Source organism: Zootoca vivipara, chromosome 2 (genome assembly GCF_965207765.1).
Source record: "Zootoca vivipara chromosome 2, rZooViv2.hap1.1, whole genome shotgun sequence".
Lineage (NCBI taxonomy): Eukaryota > Metazoa > Chordata > Lepidosauria > Squamata > Lacertidae > Zootoca > Zootoca vivipara.
Genome location: NC_142584.1, coordinates 47,550,077 through 47,572,803, shown reverse-complemented (window position 1 = coordinate 47,572,803; position 22,727 = coordinate 47,550,077). Strand labels below are relative to the sequence as shown.

General features: G+C 41.6%; 1 protein-coding gene across 13 annotated transcripts in view; it reads right to left on the bottom strand.

The window, feature by feature from the left end:
- Positions 1-10,909: 10,909 nt before the first annotated feature.
- CSNK1A1 (casein kinase 1 alpha 1) overlaps positions 10,910-22,727 on the bottom strand; it is a 43,866-nt gene continuing 32,048 nt past the window's right edge. For 4 of the 13 annotated variants that reach the window (XR_015948093.1, XR_015948095.1, XM_035105252.3 and 1 more), the window contains exons 11-12: positions 20,489-20,537; positions 14,267-15,752 (exon numbers count right to left, since the gene is read on the bottom strand). Coding sequence is in view for 8 of the 13 variants with exons in the window: in XM_035105252.3 (XP_034961143.1) it covers positions 20,533-20,537 (5 nt within the window). In the remaining 5 variants the exon portion in view is untranslated. Of the gene's footprint in view, positions 15,753-20,488; positions 20,538-22,727 lie in introns of all 13 variants that reach the window. The other 9 variants (XR_015948092.1, XR_015948094.1, XR_015948096.1 and 6 more) reach the window with 3 other exon arrangements.

The window sequence follows — 22,727 nt, the reverse complement described above, 5'->3', positions numbered from 1 at the left end:
ACCCCTCGTGCACATGCATGGAGACACAGATGCCATCTTACGCCAAAGATTGTGGGTGCCCGCAATGAAGGCTGCAACTTTGCTCATTGACTTTGTGGGGGCCCAGCTCCACAAGTATATTATTGTGGGTGTCGAAGCAGCCATGCCCCCCCTGGAGTTGGCACTAGTGCATGGAGAAAATAGGGGTGGAGGAAACCCATTTTTGTCTCCTTTAAAAGTATTGCACAGGCATACAGGCCAGATTTCCCATTGGCACCTGTACATCTACTCCAACACTCCACATGATCCTTGGACCCTCATTTTGACACTTAGCTGGTTTATTCTATTTGCAGAGCAAACAGTCCCTTTGCTGTCAGATAAGGCTATACAGTACCGGATCTCTGGCTAGGCAGCTGGAAGCTGGCAGAAAACAGGGCTTGGCCCTTCTGGTGCCTCCCTGCCTGCTTTCACTTCCCCAGGTGGTTTTCCATTTAGATATCCAGCTTTGAGTCTTCTGCATTGTGATGAACAGCACCCAGTTGCACAAATGCAGGATTGCCCCTCATTCACCTGATCAGCTCAAAGCATTCTTATATGTCACGTAGGATGAGTCTCTAAGGCCGCCTAGCTAATGGCCAAAGCTTCTCCTTTGCTTCTCTGAAAAGATATTTTGCTTGGGCTTGCAACCAAGGCCAGCTCAGTCACTTGGTGGGCTAGAGAAAACAAAGGGCTGCCCAGCTCCTTGTGTAAGATTCAACTTACTTACAAGGGGGGATAGACGCTACTATCTGCTCTTTGGATATTTTTTCAGGAATCTCTCCTAACGGGTAAGAGCTTGAGAGCCCTGCTGGATGAGATCCAGTGTCTTGTTCTCACAGTAGCCAACAAGGTACCTCTGTGAAGGCCATGAACAGGACATGTGTGCAGCAGCAGCACTTGTGTCCCCCAGCAACTGATATTCAGAGACAGACCACCTTTGATACAGGAGGCTGCACATAGCCATTGGGACTAGAAGCCATTGGCAGCCTGATCGTGTGAGTTTGTTAGGAGACCAAGATGATCAAGGGTTTGGGGATGCTTAGCCTGGAGAAGAGAAGACAGAGAGGAGATATGATAGCCATCTTCATCCATCCATAATATGCTCCTGCCAAGAATGTGCTGTCTCTCCAAGTCACACCCTGACGTCTTGCATTCTCATACCATACCCTAAATGGACTACAGTTAAAAGCTGGCAAATACAACCTTGAAATATCAACTAGGAATGCAACAGTGCGAGGCCCAAACCAAAAGAGGGTGCCCTTCCACCGAACTACCATAATTCCATCACGATAACCTAGTTCTCAAAGTTTCCTTCACACACTCATTGGACTTAAAGAGAAATAAATGACTTGGCCAAAGAGTGTGGGCTGGTCCTGCATCATAAGCAGCTCCTATGAAAGGACCTCATGTGCCTGTGAATGAACTGGGTCATACGGGTGTAGAGGGAGGCACACGTGGGTGGGTGTGCTGGCGATTAGTGGCAGAGGCCTGCTCTGCATGCAGAAGGTCCAGGTTCCATCCCTGGGATCTCTAGGCAGGGCAAGGAGAGCCACAGCTGGCACTGAGCGAGATGGGCAAGTGGTCTGACTTGGTAGCTTCTTCTATGCAGTGTAGCCTGCCTAGGTAGACAAATCCACTGAGAGTAAGGCCATCAATGGCTACTAGCCATAATGACTGGGCTCTGCCTCCACAGAGGCAGGAATGCTTCTGAATTCCAAATGCTGGAAGTTGCAGGAGAGGGCTCTTGTGCTCTTGTCCTGCTTGCAGGTTTCCCATAGGCATCTGGTTAGCCACTGACAGATCAGGAGGCTGGACTAGATGGGCTATTGGTCTGATCCAGCAGCTCCCTTTTCTGCACTTACAGAACCAGCAAAGCAGGTGTTCTGTCCAAACTTAGGTTTACGGCACCACCATGGATTAATTGCTTAAAAACAAAAACCTGAAGCAGCTTGTAACTGGCAAGTCCAGCAAATGCAGAGCCAAGCAGAAATAATTGGCTACATTCCTGGTGTTGCAATGTTGCTAAAAGCAGCAGCACTTGTTTACAAGGAAAACAGGAAGCGGACAGATTGCATTAGGAACTGGTCAAGGGACATTGAGGTGCAGGAATGGGGTAAGATTTTGGCACTGCCATGGGAAAGACAGGGAAGTCATCTATAGAGTAGGCTGTGGCCATTTGTATTACCCTTTATAAAGATAATAAGTTTTTATCTGGGCTTGCTTGCTCATCTATATCAACAAATGGCAGCTGCCCAGAAGAACAGGTCTGATCAGATGCAGAACAGCTAATCCTCTCCTTTTCCTGAAGAGGGGTCAGCAGTGCCTACAGCCAAGTAGGAAGCAACAATCTGAAGCACAAGGAGGCTTTATGGCTGAGCTGAAGATGATTGTCACAGAAGATGACAAGGGCACACACCCCCCACCCTCTCCTGCAAACACCTGGTATACCTAGGTGGACAACTGAACAGACACAGAGAAATATGAAATTAGCATTTGTGTCACACTTCCAATGTTCAAACTATTTCACATACATCAAAGTAATCCTAAAAGCCAACATTATCCCCAATAGGAGACAGATAGTGACAAAGGCATTATAAATATCCAGTACAAATGTTTATTCGTGTTGCATCCAGTTTATGAAACAATACATCCTATCAAAGACTCAAGACTAATCTTTGCTTAATTCTATACAGTCAAACCTCGGTTTACGCCTACCTCGGCAAGCAACCGCTTCGGCAAGTGACCGCCGTGGACCCGGAAGTGTTTACATCCGGGTTTCGCGGCATCAAATGCGCAGAAGCGATCTGCGCAGAAGCGTGCCTTCGGCGAGCAACCGCTTTGGCGAGCGACTGCCTCCGCGGAACGGATTGCGGTCGTTCAAGTTCTATCCAAATCCTAGCCACATTTTATTGGGAAGTTAAGTTCTGCAGGATTCAGTGGAATTTACTCCTGAGTAAATAGTTCAAGCAAGCATGTGATAGGATTTATTGCGGAGTATCATTTTAGCTATCAGTGCAGTACCACCACATTTCACCTGCAGATAGAAGACCAGCCCCTCCCCCCCCAAGTTATCCTTGACAGCATCATAAAGCTTTGTCTGGCCTGCCCTTCTAAACACAATGCTCCTGACCAGCTCATGTTATTTTGCTGCCTAAGTCAATGCCCCACAAGTCAATGTACATGGTGCGCAAGGCCAGTTATTTTGGCACTAGAGGCAGAAAAATCCCACAAATGCATCTTGCCAATCATTTGCTAGTCTTTCATGGCATCCAAAGCCAGCTGCCCAAAGAAGACATCTCACTTTGCCTAATAGTAAGGCTAGCTCTGCTCTTGTTCTTAGTAACAAAAAACCTGGAATACAGGGAAGAAAATTGCATGTTAATAAATAGTTTAAATCCTTTCCAAAACCTGAGATGAATGTATACAGAGATTTAATACATTATTAAAAGCAAAAACCTCTTACTGTGCAGTTTTCGTATTTAACCATCCCTTTTCATATGGAACATTATGAAAAGCAGTGAGCTTTCAAATGAAGTAGCTACAAGTTTTTCCTGTAGAATTGGGGCCATAGGCTCAAGCCTATGGTAAACTGACTGTTTGCTTTTGGAACACCCACCCCACAGGAGACTTTGGGAAAGTAAAAATATCACTTTTTGGTCAGGAGTTATGAAAGCGTATCTTGTCCCAGAATGTATCCATGGGATCGCATCGCCCATGATAACTGTACAGTAGTTCCATGGACCTTAACGTGGCTCCAGGCATGGGGATGAAGCAGCCTTTCCTATTTGGGCTTCCTGTCTGTGTTTGCCCATCAACAACCAAAATACGCCTATCTCTTCCGGAGGAAGTTGCACAAGCTGTCCCCACATTAGGATCTTGTGCGACTCTTGGGTGAGAGGAAATGCGGAAGCTCTATCATGGATGGGACTGAGAAGTACAGAAAGCAAGCAGCACAAAGCAGCTGCCATTCTCTTTGTGATGCCTGAAGCCTTCTTTGGCTATCTCTGCCCCCAAATAGTTTGTGTGTGATGAATCACGGATAATCATCTCAAAACTGATAGTGTCTGTCCAGCGTCCTGTCCTCAATTAGCATGCTATTTCCTGTTTCTAGGTACTAGCCATCACATAGCATCCCTAGCTTGTTAGGGCAAGCTGACCAATCCCACATCATACCCCCTTTTCCAAGCCACTCCATAGCCATAGTCCAAGGACAGGAAACATCTGGCCCTCCAGATGTGGTTGGAACTCCCATCATCCTTGACTACTATCTTTGCTATCTGGGGCTGTTGGGAGCCCACGGTATTTGGAGGGTTCCAAGTTTCCCCACCCTTGTACTAGACCTTTAACAAAAATAGTTGCATGGCTGAATTTATGCACCTCCACTCATTCAGTATATGAACACCTGACTTGATTTCTTCTGGGTGGGGGAGGTGAGGTGTTTCCAAACTTGCACAACTCCAACTTCACGGTCCCATGGAGACATCTCAGGGTGTGGCCCCCCTTTTCTGCATATCACATCACAATCAACTGGAGTGTATATGGGTGGCAACATGTATTCAGCATTCTTACAAAGGAAATCTGAACCCACACCCTGAGAGGAATGCTTAGGAAAGGGAAAGCACACAGGAACACATTTGGAAAGCTGAAACAAAGAAGAAATGTGGGAATGGAAGGTGAAGGAAACATTTTGAGAGCACAAACATTTCCTGCATAGATACCTCAAACTTTAAGGCTGGATCCAGACTTAGCCATAAGTATACTGATTGAAATCGATAGGTCTTTAGCTAAGCATGTGTTATAAAATCATATTGGGGGGGGGGTAACACATGACTTAACTTTTAAGTCATATTGGTACTTACTCCAAGTATGGCTAAGTCAGGATCCAATCCAAGGTTTCGTTGGGAGCTAGATTGGAAACACCAGAAAAGGGAAAAAACATTTTTTCTAGCATTGAGTTTTCCAGCTGGAATTTCCAAACAACTCTGAATATTGGAAAAAAGCAACTTTAGCCAAATGTCAACATGCCATGTGCACTAGGAAGTCTTCTACTGAGCAGCAAGGAACTCCATCACTGAAAACAAAGCAACACGTATCTCTCTTAGATATGATACAACTATTTCCCTGGAACATCAGGCTTCTCCCTTGATTTGCTAGGAAACAAAGCATACAAAGCAAGCCAAAACTGCTGACTCAGCTCTGCTGTGAGAACAGAGATTGCTTCCGCCACCTCTAACTGGCAACAGTTGGCATCGTGAATCTTAGTCTAGGGACAGTTCCTTCTTGGAAGGAGCTGGTGAAGGTCAGAAGGTTTCTTCCCGATAACCCTCCGTTGCCCTTTCCAAGTGCTTTGCATTCTTTGCTGGGGAAAAGGGTCCTCACCACCTGGCGGGTGTCATTTATAAATCTAAAAACAAGCTGTGCAAAATCACTCCCTAAATTGCAGCAAGAACAGGGGAAGTCATCGTTTCCTCGCTCCCGTTCCATAAGATGGTGCCAAGAGGATGGCTGCCAGCTTCTAACAGAAGAGAAAAAGCCTCCAGTCCAACATGAGAGACAGACCAACCAACTGGGCCCAAAGGGATGAGGGCAGGAGAAACAGTAACTCCACCGGTGTTCTCTTTCTGACACACACACACACACACACACACACACACACACACACACATCATCATCATTCCCTTGTTGTCTTTGGAATCAAACCGCACCCCTCTTCATTCCAAAATCCTACAGCTAGCATTTATAGCCCTGCTAAAAACCCCGTACGGCAGCATACACTTAAGGGAGAGCGGCACTTCAGAGAAAGGGCTCAGAAAAGTGTCAGTGGAATTTCAAATAATCAAGAGAATGCCAGCAACGAGTCAGGTCTGATTGTTTCTTTTTTTTATGTATCTCTGCAATCTGCCCGCTTCCATGTTGCTTAACAGACGAACCTGGAATTCTCTTCCTGTGCCCTTGCTGAATGCAGACAGGGATTGCGGTTGAGCGTCAAACAAAACACCCAGACACTGATGGTGGGAAGACGCATGTCCAGTGACCTCTTCCCTCCCTCCCTCAGCTTCCCAAAGCAATTAAGAATGAATCTATGATGCTGAAACAGCTGGGCACCAACTGCGGGGAAAGTGCAACACAATCTCCCTGCCCCTAAGAGTTATTCCTTGCTATGTTGACCAGTTCCCCAGCAACCACAAGGATAGCGTGCTCCATTTTTACAAGTTGCCCGGTTGCTGAACCCCTTTCCCCTCTTGGAGGATGAAACGGCAAGAATATCTAGGAGCCAGCTATTTCAGTTCTGGAATCGAACCCATTGCACAACAAAAATAAATAAATGGAAGAGCACCACCAATGCTACTTACTGGCAGCCAGTGCCTTACTTTGAAATACAATCAATGTTAATAGCGGACCACTCCCCGCCACAAAGCAGCCTGGTCTTACACTGCTGAGGCTTTAGTACAGACGAACAGCTCCACCTGCACTATGCATTCAAAGCTTCGCCCGCAAATAATCTTGGGAGCTGTAGTTTGTTAAGGGTGCTGAGAATTGCTGAGGTACAATTCCCAGCACTCCCAAAGAAGAGGAATTGATTGGGATAATTCTCAGGGTGGATTCACACTGAAGTATTTCCTGCAGAGCAAACATACTGTGCATTGAAGCATGCAAATTTTGGAACAATGCATGACGACATGGAATAAAATGTTTCTGTGGAATCGGGCAGCCCAGGTGGGAAAGGTTCCTCGCTGAAATAATTTATCTCAATAAAAGGCTTCTGGCACCTGCTTACAGCTATCACCTTAGTGCAGAGGTTCTCAAAATTTCATTGCCTCACAAACCAATTGAAAATGGTGAGGGATCTCAGTGGACTGCTTAAGCAAGTTATTTTTGTTTTACATATCAAAGCACATATATCTCGTATTTTAATAACATTTTCCTTCAGCTCCAGCACTGTCATCAAAACCCAGTCCAGTGAAGAGAATTGGCCAAGCCACTGAGGAATTTTAAATGGGAAAATTGATAAGACTGCACCAGCATTGTGCCATGAAATCAAAGACTTAAGCCAGAGCCTTGTTAGCCTGTCTTATAAAATTTACTGTTGCCTTTCCGCAAACCATCCAAACAGACCATTAGTAGATCCACTGACCAGTTTGTAAAATAAAAACACTAAATCAGAAGTTTTCAGGGTAGAAGTAAAGAATTTCCAGTGAAAATTAAACCCTAAACAAGGGGTGTGGAACATATTGTGTGTCAAGGCTGCCATTCTCTCAGGCCAATAGTGGGTGAGGCTGGAGCCAGCAATAGGAAGTGTCAATGCTAAAAGCTGGCCCATCACCCCTTTCCCCTGGACTTACAGCTCCTTTCTCCCCCTACCTTCCTGCCAACCACCCAGTGCAGATGGGAACTTGCCACATTAGAGGATTTACATTGCAGCCAGCAACACAGCATTAACCCTCTCCTCCCCAGCTGCCCTCCCAAAGATCACCCTGTTCCACACAATAGGGTAAGAAAAATGGACCCATTCACACAGGGTTGTGTTTTTTTTTTGGCAGGGGTTAAGCTTAATTGCTGTGTCAGAGTGCAGAGCCGAGACAGCCACAGGTCAGACTGATGCTCCACATGCTACTCTTGGCATGTTCTGCCTTAAATGATTTGAGACCATAATATCACGCAGACTGTTTCCTTCCATATGGACCTTTCCATGTTTCGAAATCAAATTAGCAGTTATGCTTTGTTCCACTACCAAATGTTTGGCAAGTAAGTACAAAAGACCTACCTTTTCTGCAGCGGTGGCCAAACCAGATTGCCTTCTCACCTCAACCCAATTGTTGGCTGCCTTTCACAGAGCTGTTAAGATTTGCCCATTTCATTACTGCATGTCACTGTTGCATGTTACGACCTGATACTCTACATAAAAAGGAGTGAACTGTTTTGTGTGTCTTTTTAATTTGGCTTCTATTGTCTTGTAAGCCACTTTATCACCAACAGAAAAGTATCCACAAAAAGAAAAGTTGCTTGCACCCCTCTGTCAAACAAACATGTCTTTAGAAAATCTTAAGAGCCAATTTTTATGAAGCATCTGATATAGCTTTTCTGGAGGTGGATGACCTCACTAGTGAATGATCGGGGCAAAGGTATCCCATCAAAAGCATGCTAGGAGGCAGTTTTAGCCTTCTAGTTTTCAGAAAAGGACAATAGTTCAATGGAAGTGTCAATGTTTTGCATATAACCGAGGTTCAATCGCTGGCATCTCCAGGTAAGGCTAGCAAACCTTGAAACCCTGGAAAACTGTTGCTAGTTAATGTACACAATACTGAGCTAGACTAACTACTGGTTTGACTTTGTTTAAAATTTCTTCCCATATGAAAGTCATACAAGCCATAGCCACCTCACATTTTGAAGTGGTACAATCCAGGAAACATGTGAATCAGCCATTATTAGCCACTTTGGGATCTAGGTATGGCTTCCAGTTCATCCTCCTAGAGCTCAGAATAGCTCAGGCATCCCCAAACTGCGGCCCTCCAGATGTTTTGGCCTATAACTCCCATGATCCCTAGCTAACAGGATCAGTGGTCAGGGAAGATGGGAATTGTAGTCCAAAACATCTGGAGGGCCGAAGTTTGGGGATGCCTGGCCTAGGCCAACCACCAGGTATACTGTGCATGAAGGGAAGTGCTCTTTTCTTTAAAAAGAAAAAAAAGAAAACGGGCTTTTAGGAATTAGAATTTCTGATCAATAATTTATAAGTTTGTAGGCCATAAATGAAAAGCAGATTGGCACTTTGCATTAAGTGGCAAGCAAAGTGCACTTCCACAATGAATTTTTTAATGTTTTCAGCTTCCTGAAGCTTTCTAAGCACCTTCAAGAGAAATCCCTGGCTTTGCACAGAGTCCCTAAATGCCAATGATTTGCCATTTAAGCAAAAGAGAAGGTAACAGGACAATGAATTTTAAAGCAAGCCTTTCAAAATATGAACAAGGAAGCCCATCCAATTCTAGCACACAATAAGCGCTTCAAGACAGACGTCTTAACAAATTGTTTCACTTTGGTCAAGAACTTGTCTCCCACACCTTTCCTGTTCTAAGATGATGCTTCTGCTGTTTAAGAAACAAATGGGCAAATTGAATAAGCCCATTTCAGGCTCCTAGATATTCCTACTAGCTGGCAAACAAAACAGAACAAAAAAGCATGCAAAAACATTGCATATTGAAGTTTTTAAAAAGGACTTCTATATATTGCACCACATTTCTAGGTCTTTGTTGTATTTCATAACAGAACAGCACTCATTTTAATGAAATAGTATCCTGGAGTATTTGTGTATATTCCCCCACCCCCACCAGCAAATACAGTTATTTTGTTTTCTCTTAGGTGCTACACTTCAACCTTCTAGAGCTAACCCTTAGAAATAACAGAGCACAGTCGTCCTATGTAACTCTAGGACATCTCCTTGACAGAGACAGACCATAAGCATTCTAAAAAAAACTAGGTATCAGCAATGGCCACAGCAAACAAGCTCATTAGGGACATTTTCAAAAGACCTATAATTTTTACATTAATTCAGTTTAGGCCATTGCTTGGACCAAAGCTTATGCACCGGTGATAATTTTACACAGCAACAATGCATAGCAGCCTTTTTAAAAGCTTGGGTTGTTTCTCCCACATCGAAAGCACAATGCAATTGTTGCTCCTTCAGTGTGAGCTTCATCTTACCTGTCTTCAGACACTCACTTCCAGGGGCTTGTGGGAAAATGCAGGGCTATCTCTATTCCAATGATGCCACACAAGTGAGCTACACAGTTAAGCTGAAGACCAATAGGCTGAATCTGAAGGGGACCACCTTCATTGCACATAGAATTTCCAACCTATGGATGGCCACTCTGATCACATGACATCAAGGTTTAGCTGGCTTATGATCTCTCAGGTTCCTCCATGAAGTTAACACCTGAAGATGGCTATTTCCAACATATTTTGAATGCCCTTCCTTGGAGGTGAAAAATAATTAAGAATACCCCCATATTTTCCGACGAAGACCAAAACTAGCTTTGAAGTTCATCAGAAATGGTTCAACATTTATTTCTCAGCTCATGTTCTGAAAATTAAGATAGCAGATACTTGTCTTAAAGTGCAAATTTCACTCACCAGAAGCAAGTGCTGCTTCTAAGCAGTTAAGATGCAAGATAACTGAACAACAGTGGAATGCAGACTCAGCACAATAGGACAGGGTTTGAAGCTACCCATTTAAAATACCACTACGCACCACAACTGACAGAGAAACAAAACTCCTAGGATGTCAAGGTGTTGATGCTTTTTTCCTTTAAAGAGTAGCATATTTTTAAAGGATGATTTAATTCAGAAGAGAGAGCTTGTTTATTATATATTATTGGAAAAAAATAAAAATATTTCTATATTTCCAAAAGGTTTGATTAACCAAGTCAAGAATTCTAACACTCTGCTCCTGCCCTTTTACTGGCGAAACAGTGCATCTCAGGGCAAATTGAACTTCAACTGCTTTAACATGCTGTGCCCCATTCTGAGGCACTTGTAAATTCTTGCAAAGACTCTCCTCTATTTAGTATTTTTTTTAATATTAAAAAAAATATCCTAAAGGGCTGATGAATCTGCTCAAACGCAGACCTAGGTTGCAAGAGTAGACCCATTAAACAAATAGAAAAAAGCTCCTGCACAGCAGTATAAAATGAAGAGAATTAATGGCAAATTAAGAAGAGGACGCACACACAAAAAATGGAAGAAGACTTGGCCTTGCGTGCTTATGGAGGCATCTGAACAACCAGAGCAATGCACCTTCGCTTTCAGGATTATTTCCTCAAAGACAGGCATGTGAAAACTTCTTGCTGCAAGAGCTCCAAGTCACTTCAGAACATATACAACATACACATTTAGGGAAGTTTAAACAGTGTTTACTTAAAAACAGGATGACATGGAGAGTATAGAACCTCTGAACAATACTACTTCAGTACAAAGCAAGTTTAATACCCAGCAGTTGAACCACTCCTAGAATAAAGTTAGCTGACGGGTTTTCAGCATACTTACTATCTAGCAATCTCTAATTCACTTAGTAGCCCAGAAACATTTGAAAGAAAAGTTGAACTCAACTCAAATTCCTGAAGACTCCAACAGAATCTCATTATCAATTCTAAGAAAAGCCCGGTTCCACCAAACTACAATTCTGACCACTGCAGACACAAAGGCTGTAAAGAAAAGGTGATTGATAACTACATGGTCTTGATGTGAATTGTTAAGGAATTATTTTGTAATGATTAATATTTTCTTAGTACGTATCAAGAGCAGCTTCTGGCATACTTTTAATATTTTATTGTAAGGCAAGTGCTTGGGGAACCTCTAGCCTTGCTGCTCTATCTGTGTTAAAAGGTAGCTTGAAAAGACCTTTATATGTTTGTTGCATATGTTTGTTAAAAATAAATAAGTAAATGGAGGGGAAGCTTGAAAAGACCTGCCATGCTGCTAAATAATTTCTCATTGCCAGTGGATTCCTGTAACAAATGTGGCAACACAACCAGTTAAAAATTCATAGCCTAGATTTTTAAAGTTTAATTCAACATTCCCCACTTCTTGGCCTTTATTACAGATAGCAATTAAGGCACCAGCATTAGCTTAGTGAACAGTTTTATCTGCACACTTCATTGTTCAGAATTCTTGGTTCATAGCAGGGTTGCAACATTTAGCCAACTGACCTAAACGATGCCCACAATTGGCCATTTTATGTAAACTTTTTCTCTCAGTGTTGACAATAGGTGCCATCTTAAAAGATGCATTCATCCTTTTGACACAAAGATTATGATTACGAGAGGTGCCTGTTTGAACAAGAATAGTTTTAGAAGAGGCATCTTTTTAAAAAGTTGCTCCTTTTGAAAAAGGACTGCTCTGGTAGAAAGCTAGTCTGGCAGAGGCTCGCCGGGATTTTAGGGTCAGTTTCAGTTGTTGTGGCCCGAGGGCAAGGTGCTGATAGGTGTCCAAGCCTACCACCTCTTCTACCCTTGTCCACCATAGCAAATAAAAGCTAGCTGGGAGGGCCTTATTGAGTGGAGTCCAGGAAGCTGTTAATGCTTCACTTAGGAAGGCCATACTCAGTGGTGAGGCTTCTTCTCAAGAGACCCTCCTTGGAGCTGGAGGCATTGGATAACTGCAAATAAAATTTTTATTATCAAATAAAACATTTTTAATATGTATTTTAATTAATTGATGTGTTTTTTATGCTTACTGTGTTGTTTTTATGATGTTAGCCACTCTGAGCCTGGCCTCGGCTGGGATACAAATAAATTATTATTATTATAATTTAGCCACAAATGTCTTTTCGGGGCAAGTGACTGAGAGGGTGGTGACTGGCCAGCTTCTGACCCATTTCAGTCTGGTTTGAGAAATTATTTCAGCTCTGAAATGGCCTTGGTCATCTCACATGACCTTTATCAGAAAAGGAGCATTCCTGCTGGTTCCCTTTTTCTCCATGGCCTTTGATACCATTAACCATAGTATGCTCCTGAATAAGCTCTTAACTGCAGAAATAATATTAGAGTAGCAGCACTGGGAGACTTGTTCTGTCCCCTGGCAGTTATGCTGTGGAATCTGACAGGGCACAAGTCTGTCCCCATCCTCCTTACTATCTCTTGGAAGCTGTTATCTGGAAATTTGGAAGTAAAATGGCATTAGCATGCCAATGACACACCACCTTTTCTCTCCACTTCATCTGAATCAGAAGAGGCTGATTCAGGTGCTGAATGAAGGCCAATAAACTGAAGCTAGACCCTGGCAAGACTGTTTGGGAAGTGAGGAAGATTGCTTGTTCTGGATGGAGTTGCAATCCTTGCTTAGAGATGGGTCTTGGGGTCAGTGTTACCTTGAGGCCCAGGTGGCATGACTGTCAAGGAACACCTATGTCTAGCTACAGTTCTTTTTAGCTACAGTAAGTACTACATCAGTGATGGGCAACCTTTTGAGCTTGGTGTGTCAAAATTCGCCAAAAACACCGAGCATAACTCGGGTGGTGTGTCACTTCAAGAAAAAACCCATAATTTCACGATATTTATACTTTAAATAACAAAAATGTATAATTGTTTCCCCTTTAAAAAAAGGAAAAAGGGGAGGGCCGCATGTCACCAAAAATGGCTATGCGTGTCAGTGCTGACACACGTGTCATAGGTTCGCCATCACTGTACTACATGCATCCTCTCAAACACACTACTATGGTGTTCTCTGTGTGGTGCTGCCCTTGAAAATAGTCCAGAAACTGCAGCGAAACAGGATTCTGTAGCAGTTTTTCCTTAAAGATCAGCATGGTCTGCCTGCTTGCTACCAGCCCAATTTAAGGTGCCGACTTTGGTTTAGGGCACAAGTACTATTAAAGTACAGGATGGCAGGAAGGATCTGCAGGAGAGGCCCTGCAGGGTCTTCTCTGTTGTGGCACTCCAGTTGTGAACTGCCTCACCAGAGATATGGCACTGTCCCCTATTTTAGGCATTAATGGTCAGGGGTCCCTTTACCTTTAAGACATTTATTTGCCCTGACTTGTGGATTTGGATTACTGCTTGATTGTCAGAATTTCTATTTCTTGATATTTTGTTTTCATGTCTGTTCTATGGTTCTTGTACTGGATTGTGAATTTTAATATATTGCTATGCACCCCTTTGCAAATCTTCAGATTGAAGGCTGAATGTAAACTTAAAAAATGATGATGTTTATGCTACTTATATACAAATTTGTTCCAATTTATTCAGTGGAAGTTATGCAAACAGACTAAGATTTCTTCAATCAGGTGATGGCTGCAGCTAAACAAGTCAACTGGCTTCAAGTTGAACTTTTACCTGCTATTCTACCTATCTTTCCCTAGAGAGACTGAAAAATGCATCACAACAGCTAGACGTACCATACATTACCCATGGTCTCTGCAGTATAACCCATTTCAATCATTTCCCAATTCTTGAGCAATTAAGGAGCTTTTGTTCGGTCAGCATTTTTTTAAAGCAAAGATAAAATGCCCAACACACTTATCTGAGCTAACCTGCATGTAACATACCTGTACATAACATTCCACAAATTGTTCTTAAAGTAGACTATGCATCTTGAAAATGTTCTTGTTCACATGATCATAAAATACCTGAAAATTCAATTTGTGGAAAAACGACTGTTCAAGAGCTTCAGTGTCCTGCATAATATGCACTGCAACCCAAAGACGTAAGAGCCCAAAAGTCATAAAAACCATGTACACAATAGGCATCTTGCAGAATTTTCAGACAACTTTTAAAATTTATTCTGACATGCTATAAAGGAATAAGTTACACTGTTAGACGAATCACCAGCAGTAAGAGTATCTTTTAGCTGGATTAGAGTGAGGATAGCCTAAGGCAGTAACCCATGTGAACACTGCACACCGAGATGCTGCCTGAGAACAAGAGTAAATCTGGTCATATCCACTTCACAAGAACTTGAAAAGAAAATTCCTCCTTTTAAAATCCTCCACGCACTTCCATTTTAAATCTTCAAAGCTACTTTTGCAAATTAGTCCAGCCAATGCAAGACAACGGCAAGGCTTGTGAGCTGCTGTGATGGGTCTGAAAAGATGCCTTTATTTTTATCCAGTCTCTTGTTACAGTGGGCTGGGTATCGATGCAACAGATTATAAAAATGCAAGAGCGCCCCTCCCCATCAAGAAAAAAAATACAAAATTTATTGAAAAACAAAAGTGAGGAAGAGTTACAACACTAGATCTAAAATGATTAAGAAATAGGACTTTTGCTTTAACAAATGGCCTTGTAGTTGCCCATTTTAAAATAGGGTGGTGTCTAATTTAGATTGCAAATTATCAAGGCAAATTTAAAAAAAACCTCATTTCCTTACAGAAACAGTTTAGTTTTTTAATGAACTTGTAAACAAAAAAGCTCCCGTTTCCAAAATAAAAACAAAATTCGTTCATATAGATGTTTACAGTGATTACATTTATCTAAACAACTTACATACAAGTTTCAGTTGTAAGATGTTAACTAAATTTGTGACAAATATGCTGTTTCTCCTTTTATACCAAGAACATTATAGAGTTAATGCAGAGTCCTAAAGATAATCTAGTAGTCGCTAAGTTTCTCTTAAGTCTTCACTTTAGATGCTGTTACTTCTAGCACAGGTAAGCAGGCAGAGTCTTTCATATGCTTAAAAACTGGAATCTTTGGTTACTACCATTGTCAGCTGGCTTATGTCACTCAAGACACCAGCAATTTTAAGAATGTTTTAAGTGTACAGCTTTCAAAACCAGGGAGGAATACCCAGAAAGAGTGCACAATTGTGAGCATTTACAATTTACCACAACTGTTCCTGAAGACTTGTTCATGCCATTCTTCCAAAACAATGAGATCTCATAAGCGGTGTAGTTCAAAGTAAAAAGGTTACAAAAATTGGCATATGCACAATTCTTTCCATCACTTGTGTGTCAACCATTCAGTTAAACTTTTCCACTTGAAAAAATGCAATAGAAAACTGGACACCATGTTTCACTATCTCAGTAATATTCACAATTATAGCTGCTACAACTCAAAGCTGCAGCATCAACGGCGCTGCCCAGAGCCAGTTTATACTGAAATTAAGTTCTTTACATCAAGTAGATGGTTGCCCACAACCACTGGCAAGTGTGTTTATGAACTAAAATTCCTAGGATTTGGGGAGTGATAGATCCTGCTCCATTCTGCTCTGCTTCATCTGTTCTGTTCTTCATGCTCAAAAACCTGGAAAGCAAACAGAACACTTTGATATTTGGAAGCTTCAAACAAACATTATGGCCTTCGAAGGAAAATGCTACTCAATTCAAAATTACAGACTTAAATCCGTTTTTTGAATTTGTTTGATAGCAGCCTTGCCCCATGTAAAAAGAGTCCTACATGTACACCAAGGCATGCAATAATTCACATTTTCCTTAAGGCAATGCTACTATTGGCCACCAGTCTTAGCAACGCATCATCGCTATTCGTAATCCAACCACCATTAGTGAAGTATGATATTTCTTGATACATTCATGCTAGGGCTGCTTACAATTAAGTTTTAGCTCATTAACCACTTTTCTTTTAGCCAATTATATTTAAATAGATTTGCATTTTTAGGATACTGGAAACTGGTTTGTTAGAAAGGCCACTTCTGTGACCTTCTCTCATACTCTACAGTAACAAAAAGCGGCCCTTGAAATAACTAGCATATTCTTAACTCAAGTCCAACTGATTCAAGTTGCTGTCTATCCACTGAATGAAGCTTGCAGCCCTGATTCATGAATGTGCAAGGGAATAGACTGTAGAATTAAGAGCAGCAGTTACATGGTTTATGATGTAATCCTATGCATGTCAACTCAAAAGCAAGTCCCACTGAGTTCAATAGGGCTTACTCACAGGGAAGTGGGTACAAAAGCTGGAAACTTACAAGTACTTGCTCTCTACATAAGAAAAACATTGTCACTTGGGATAATTGTTTGATCTGTGCTTGAAACCGTGGATATATAGATTTTGCTGTGCACCACTACAAATAATCCAAAATGTGGGCCTAAGAAAGTGACTCAAAGGATGGTTGCTACCTGCAACCAGGATTGAGAGACTTGCTTAAACACCCAACATCTACAATAAAACATAACCAGTACAGATTACTGTAAAATCAAACCTGGTATGTGCCTGCAGCAAAACAAAAGTGAACAATGCTTTTGCTTTTCTACCATTCATATACACATTTATCCAGCAATTTCCAGCAGCATCCATTCTTTCAGAAGGAATGTACAGTCTGGTCCTTGCCAATGAGCTGAGTCAGAGAGATATCTTTTCTGAATGAAAGGGAAGGTATGTCGCATCAAAGTACTCGACAAACGTTTTAAATACTGTAAAAAAAAATTAGTCTGGCCACAAGCAACCCATTTAAGAGTTTTATTTAATAGTGATTTCCCATCTAATGTAACTTTGTGGTTTCTCAAATTTTAAGAAACACTACTGGGATTACCAGCACAGAATGGCAGTTGCAGACTAGACTGCTGATGAACATTTAGCAGCATTACGTTCGGCTTAATAGTCCTTACAATTAAGTTGCAATACTGTTAAATGATACAAAGTTTTGTTTGACTGCAGCTGTTCAAGTTGGGATGTTATGAAACTTAATTCTGCGTATAAACCCAGTAATGTTGGCTGAATCACATTTATTCTAAATCCAAATTGTTTACATCTATTTAAATGCCCTGTACAGTTTCCATAAGAAATCTACCCAATCCAAATATATGAAGGAAGCCATCAAGAGTAGACAAACTAATATCAGACTAGGGAAGGAATTTTATGAAAACATTGATGCTAAGCTTATGCTTGATGATAAATGAGTTACTTTTTTATCAGTTCCACTAAAATATGAACAATTCTCATATATTATACGCATTATTATACACATACATGCTCAAGGTTTCCTAAAGCAACCAACACCCATACATACAACAATGCATATAGCTGTATAATACATGTGTTAATAAATAAAATTATGCTGCAGAAATATGGTACCACATAGGTCATGTGTGCATTGCAAGTATAATATATGTTTTTGTGTGTATAATTCTGCGTATAATTAGGCTTTAAAAATAACTGTTAATGGATAAGTGGCTCAGACATAGGCAGGCGTTCAATACCTGAGACTATCTGATACAGGCTAAGCTCAATTAGGTTGGAACAAATAATTTCCACGCATAAATCCATTTAAAACCAAATTCTCCTCCATCTCTATTTCTATCTCCATTGACATTGAGGCAGTAATCATTTTATAAAAATAAGCTATATACACTGTTGCCCTTCATTCGCAAGCTCCCTTCATAACCACTGTTTGTACTGCTGGCATGCCAGAGAATGATGGGACTCAAACACAAAACACTGACAACACCTTTCCTTTTCCAGAGAAAGGGATGGGGTGGTACTGCAAAAGCAGGGTGAATTATGAGACCAATCAGCAGTAGTAAATCATAGAAAAATTCCTCTAGAAAGCAAGAGGAAGTTGGGCGGTTGGGGGCAGAGACGTCTCACACAGGGTCTAGGCACAGCAAACTCTGTCACTGAAAAACAAAGGTTTCGGGAAGGACTTTATCTCACATTCATTTGAAACATATACTGTATATATAAAAATGAGGGTAGTTAATATATCCATCCCTGGACAAATATCCAGTAGCACACAAATAGGCCTTGAAAGTTTTTTGGTGAGCCCTTTTCTATTTGGAATGAGGTGGATTTGTGTTCCACCTAGAGACTTCTTTCAAGCTATTCCTGAATTACATTTTAGCAGTCAGTAACCTCTACATTTTCTCTCCCCCATTCCTTATTGGGACTGAATGGGAGGCCTCTACTCCCTTTGGCTATTATTTTCTCCCTGGGTTTGGAGAACCGGTCATCCCCATGCTAGCTGCTTTCCTGGGGAAGAGAATTTTCCCACTTTTGAACGCAATGTTGTGTCCTGTTGCTATAGAGCTTCAGTATCAGCAAAACATAACCGCTTGCTTTGGTGACCCACCATTAGCACACCATAGCATCTTGCTTCATAGGCTGAGAAGCAGTTGTCAAAGAAACTCCCATTAGTCTGCATAACCAGGCAAGGACATGATCAGGACAAGTGCAGAAAAGGACCATCCAGAAAAATACAACTGACTGGAAATTGCTGGTAAGGTTTTTTCTCACAGCTGGAAATTTGTTCTCCCAACTTCCATTACAGATCTTGAGTAATATATGAAGATTGTAAACCACTCAGAAATAGATTTTCAAACTACAACTACACAGGTGGATTCAGTGGCAATTTTCAAAGTTTCAAAGTTAAGGACACGAACCAGTTTGATTTTAATCTCCAATAATTCCTCATTTTAGTATGCAGCCACAAAGGTTACATGAGGGAAGAGCTTCTTAAAAGACTTTTTAGTTCAGTATTTCCTAGATAGTCTGGAATTCAGCATGTTAATTTTAAAATGTGCAACTATAACCTTCTCTTTTATTCAGGTAGTACTCTAGCAGAACACATTTTACCAGTAAATTCACAACTTAAAAATTACTAAAATCCATTTTAAGTTGTCTTAATGTAAACCATAGTTAACTACCCCATCCCCAACATCTTCAGTGTTGGCTGTTTTTCTATTCTATTCATTCATTAAACTTATAGCTTCTTTAATCATAAGCATGTCATGGGCTCCTCCTCACAGCTTCTGAGAAACTTTTCTATATTCAGGAGATGATCCACTGTGCTAATAATTCTTTGGGGAGCTGCAACCCAGTAGAAAAATCATTAATAGCCATGTGTGGGTGGAAAGATCTCCTGACTGTTTGTGGAGATCTTTGGAACCAGCTTTTAATATATTCTATTCCCTTCAGTAATGTTTGGATTGTGCAACAATTAAGGTAAGACTAATGACACACTAGAATTCCTTTCACCTCTGCAGAAAGTAAATATTCTTATAATCTAGGTCAGAAGATTTGGGGCAATTGTTTGATGGCTTTCAAGACTACCACCTACAAAACTTTAGTCTGAGAAGAGATTGGAAGTTTTCAAGTTTTCTATCATTTGCCCTCTCCACTCTTCTACACATTTGCATTTTGCACACCTAAAATCACTATTAATCAGAAAGTTGGCAGGAACACGGGAAGTTTTGAAATGGAAAACGAGGAGCAATATCTAAAGTTGTGAGATTCAATTTCCTCACCCCCCCCACACACACAACTGTATCTGCTCCAGGGGGCTCTGAACTCTCTAAAGCAGATTTGGTAGCCATGCATGGGGCTGCAAGGAGGCGGAGAAGCATGGAAAATCCAACTGTATGAGTGGAAGTCCATTCTACTAGCAGATGGGCACAAATGGGCATCACCTAATATTTCTACTAATGATTGCTTTAGACCAGGCATGGCCAAACTTGGCCCTCCAGGTGTTTGGGGACTACAATTCCCATCATCCCTGACCACTGGTCCTGTTAGCGAGGGATGATGGGAGTTGTAGTCCCAAAGCAGCTGTAGGGCAAAGTTTGGCCATGCCTGCTTTAGGCTGTACAACTGGCACGGGAGTGTTTTTTAAAAAACTACTTGCTTCAGGATGCATAACAAATATAGCTGGTGTGCATTTTAAAATAGGCAGCCAGTTCATAGGCCTTAGCATTAGGGGTCAGGTGTAATACAAGGGATATGGGATGCCTAGGTGTTATTAGCAGTACTGATAGAAGTCTTCCCTCAGAAATAAGATGGTTTCAATTTACAATTTTAATCTTCCGGGTTTAACTCCGCTCTTCAGAATTAAGTTTGACAGAATCTGCTGGAGGAACCATCACCAATACAGTTACACAGGTATGACATTTGTTTTTTGAGAATGTGCTTTCTGTTGTTCAGAAATTAACACAACTAAAGTAACTCAAGACTTGACAAACTGCATTAAAAACAAAAAATCTACTTAAGTGTATGAAAACATTTCAAAATTGTTTTATTAATGAAATTACCTTAAATGTGTTGATTATACGTAAGACAAAACTTGAACTCTGCGCTAATCTGAAACCAAAAATAATAATTAAGGCAAAAGCTATTCTGAACAAAAGCATCTATATGTACTAACATTAGGAGAAAAGCATTTACTCCACAGTAAAAGCTTTGAAGTAATATTTCTATGCTTCTTGAAATCAGTTAGCAGAACTCCTGTGGATAGTAGAGGGTATAGGACAAGAGTCAGTGTCACTTGTACGACTCACTGTTCTGCAATAACCCATGCTTGGCTTGACATTATGCAGTTAGAGACTATAGACCACTAGCTCCAGGCACATTGGCATTTAATATATACAGTAGTTTGCCATCTTCAGTCAGTGAGGAAAAACTGCAGAGGCACAAGCCCAGTGGTATCAAAGAAAAAAAGAAAAAAGCTTTATTTAGTTCAGGTGACAATCTTCCAGTTTTCAATTACAAGTTTAAATTAATAGTATAATGCTGACCAAAACTTAGCAATTGGCCCACTGGGTTTCTATTTTGAAATTAAGGAGGCAACCTCTTGACTGTACTATAATTAAGGTTACTGAAAGGAAAGAAAAAAACCTCTACTGAAATGAAAATATACAGAAGGAGTGACCTAAATTCATCATTACCACTCACTGGGCCTGGCCTTGAATACTATGGAATTAGCAGTATATGTATACTGCAGACACAGACATTTAATAAGTTAAATATGGTAGAAAACACCATACGTTAGATCTTTTAAGCATCAGAGTCTGGTAGTGGTTTAGTACATAGAAGCCTTCATTTAAAGGTTTTGCCTTTTCCAGAAAGTTGTCCCCCACCCCCAAGTTTCAGACTTTCAACAATATTGCAACATAAGAACTAGTGTTCCAACTGCTCCTTGCCCAAGAGCATTGCCACTGCCTTTCCCATTACTGTGCTACCAATGTGAAAAACAAAGGGAAGCCTACTAAGTAATCACCAAAGTAGCAGGTAGCACAATATTTATGTCCAAATTAAGGTTCTCAGTGGTATGCACATCACTGGCTTACAGTGGCGGATGATACCCAGCTCTACCTCTCTTTCACATCAGAACCAGTGAAGGCGGTGAAGGTCCTGAGTGCCTGGAGGCGGTTGGAGGCTGGTTGGCGGCTAACAGATTGAGATTGAATCCTGACAAGACAGAAGTACTGTTTGTGGGGGACAGGAGGCGGGCAGGTACAGAGGACTCTGGTCCTGAATGGGGTAACTGTGCCCCTGAAGGACCAGGTGCGCAGCCTGGGAGTCATTCTGGACTCACAGCTGTCCAAGGAGGCGCAGGTCAACTCTGTGTCCAGGGCAGCTGTTTATCAGCTCCATCTGGTACGCAGGCTGAGACCCTACCTGCCCGTGGACTGTCTCGCCAGAGTGGTGCATGCTCTAGTTATCTCCCGCTTGGACTACCGTAATGCGCTCTACGTGGGGCTACCTTTGAAGGTGACCCGGAAACTACAACTAATCAAGAATGCGGCAGCTAGACTGGTGACTGGGAGCAGCCGCCGAGACCAAATAACACCGGTCCTGAAAGACCTACATTGGCTCCCAGTACGTTTCCGAGCACAATTCAGAGTGTTGGTGCTGACCTTTAAAGCCCTAAATGGCCTCAATCAAGTATACCTGAAGGAGCGTCTCCACCCCCATCGTTCTGTCCGGACACTGAGGCCAAGTTACAGGGAACCAGGCAGAGGGCCTTCTCGGTAGTGGCACCCACCCTGTGGAATGCCCTCCCACCAGAGGTCAAAGAGAATAACAATTACCAGACCTTTAGAGGGCATCTTAAGGCAGCCCTGTTTAGGGAAGCTTTTAATGTCTGATGGATTTCTGTATTTTAGTGTTTTGTTGGAAGCCGCCCAGAGTGGCTGGGGGAACCCGGCCAGATGGGCGGGGTATAAATAATAATTATTATTACAGCTAACTGTGAACACCTGTCCTTTGAAGAGCATGGTCTGAGGTGAAATTAGAAAACTTGCAATTTCTATAACTGCACACATGCATGCCATCATGAGATGTTGCAGTTAAAGTGATGTCACCCTTCAATACCCCTCCCCGTACTGTTCACACTCAGAATCCCCCCTTTCTCACCCACAAAAAGAAAACTGTCTAGAAAGGTAATATTGAGAGAAGAGTTTGTTATTGTGTTGTTAGATGCAACAATTCTATTAGCTTTCTTACTCTGATAGCTCTTAACACATTACTTCAGCATAGCCTTTAATTTGC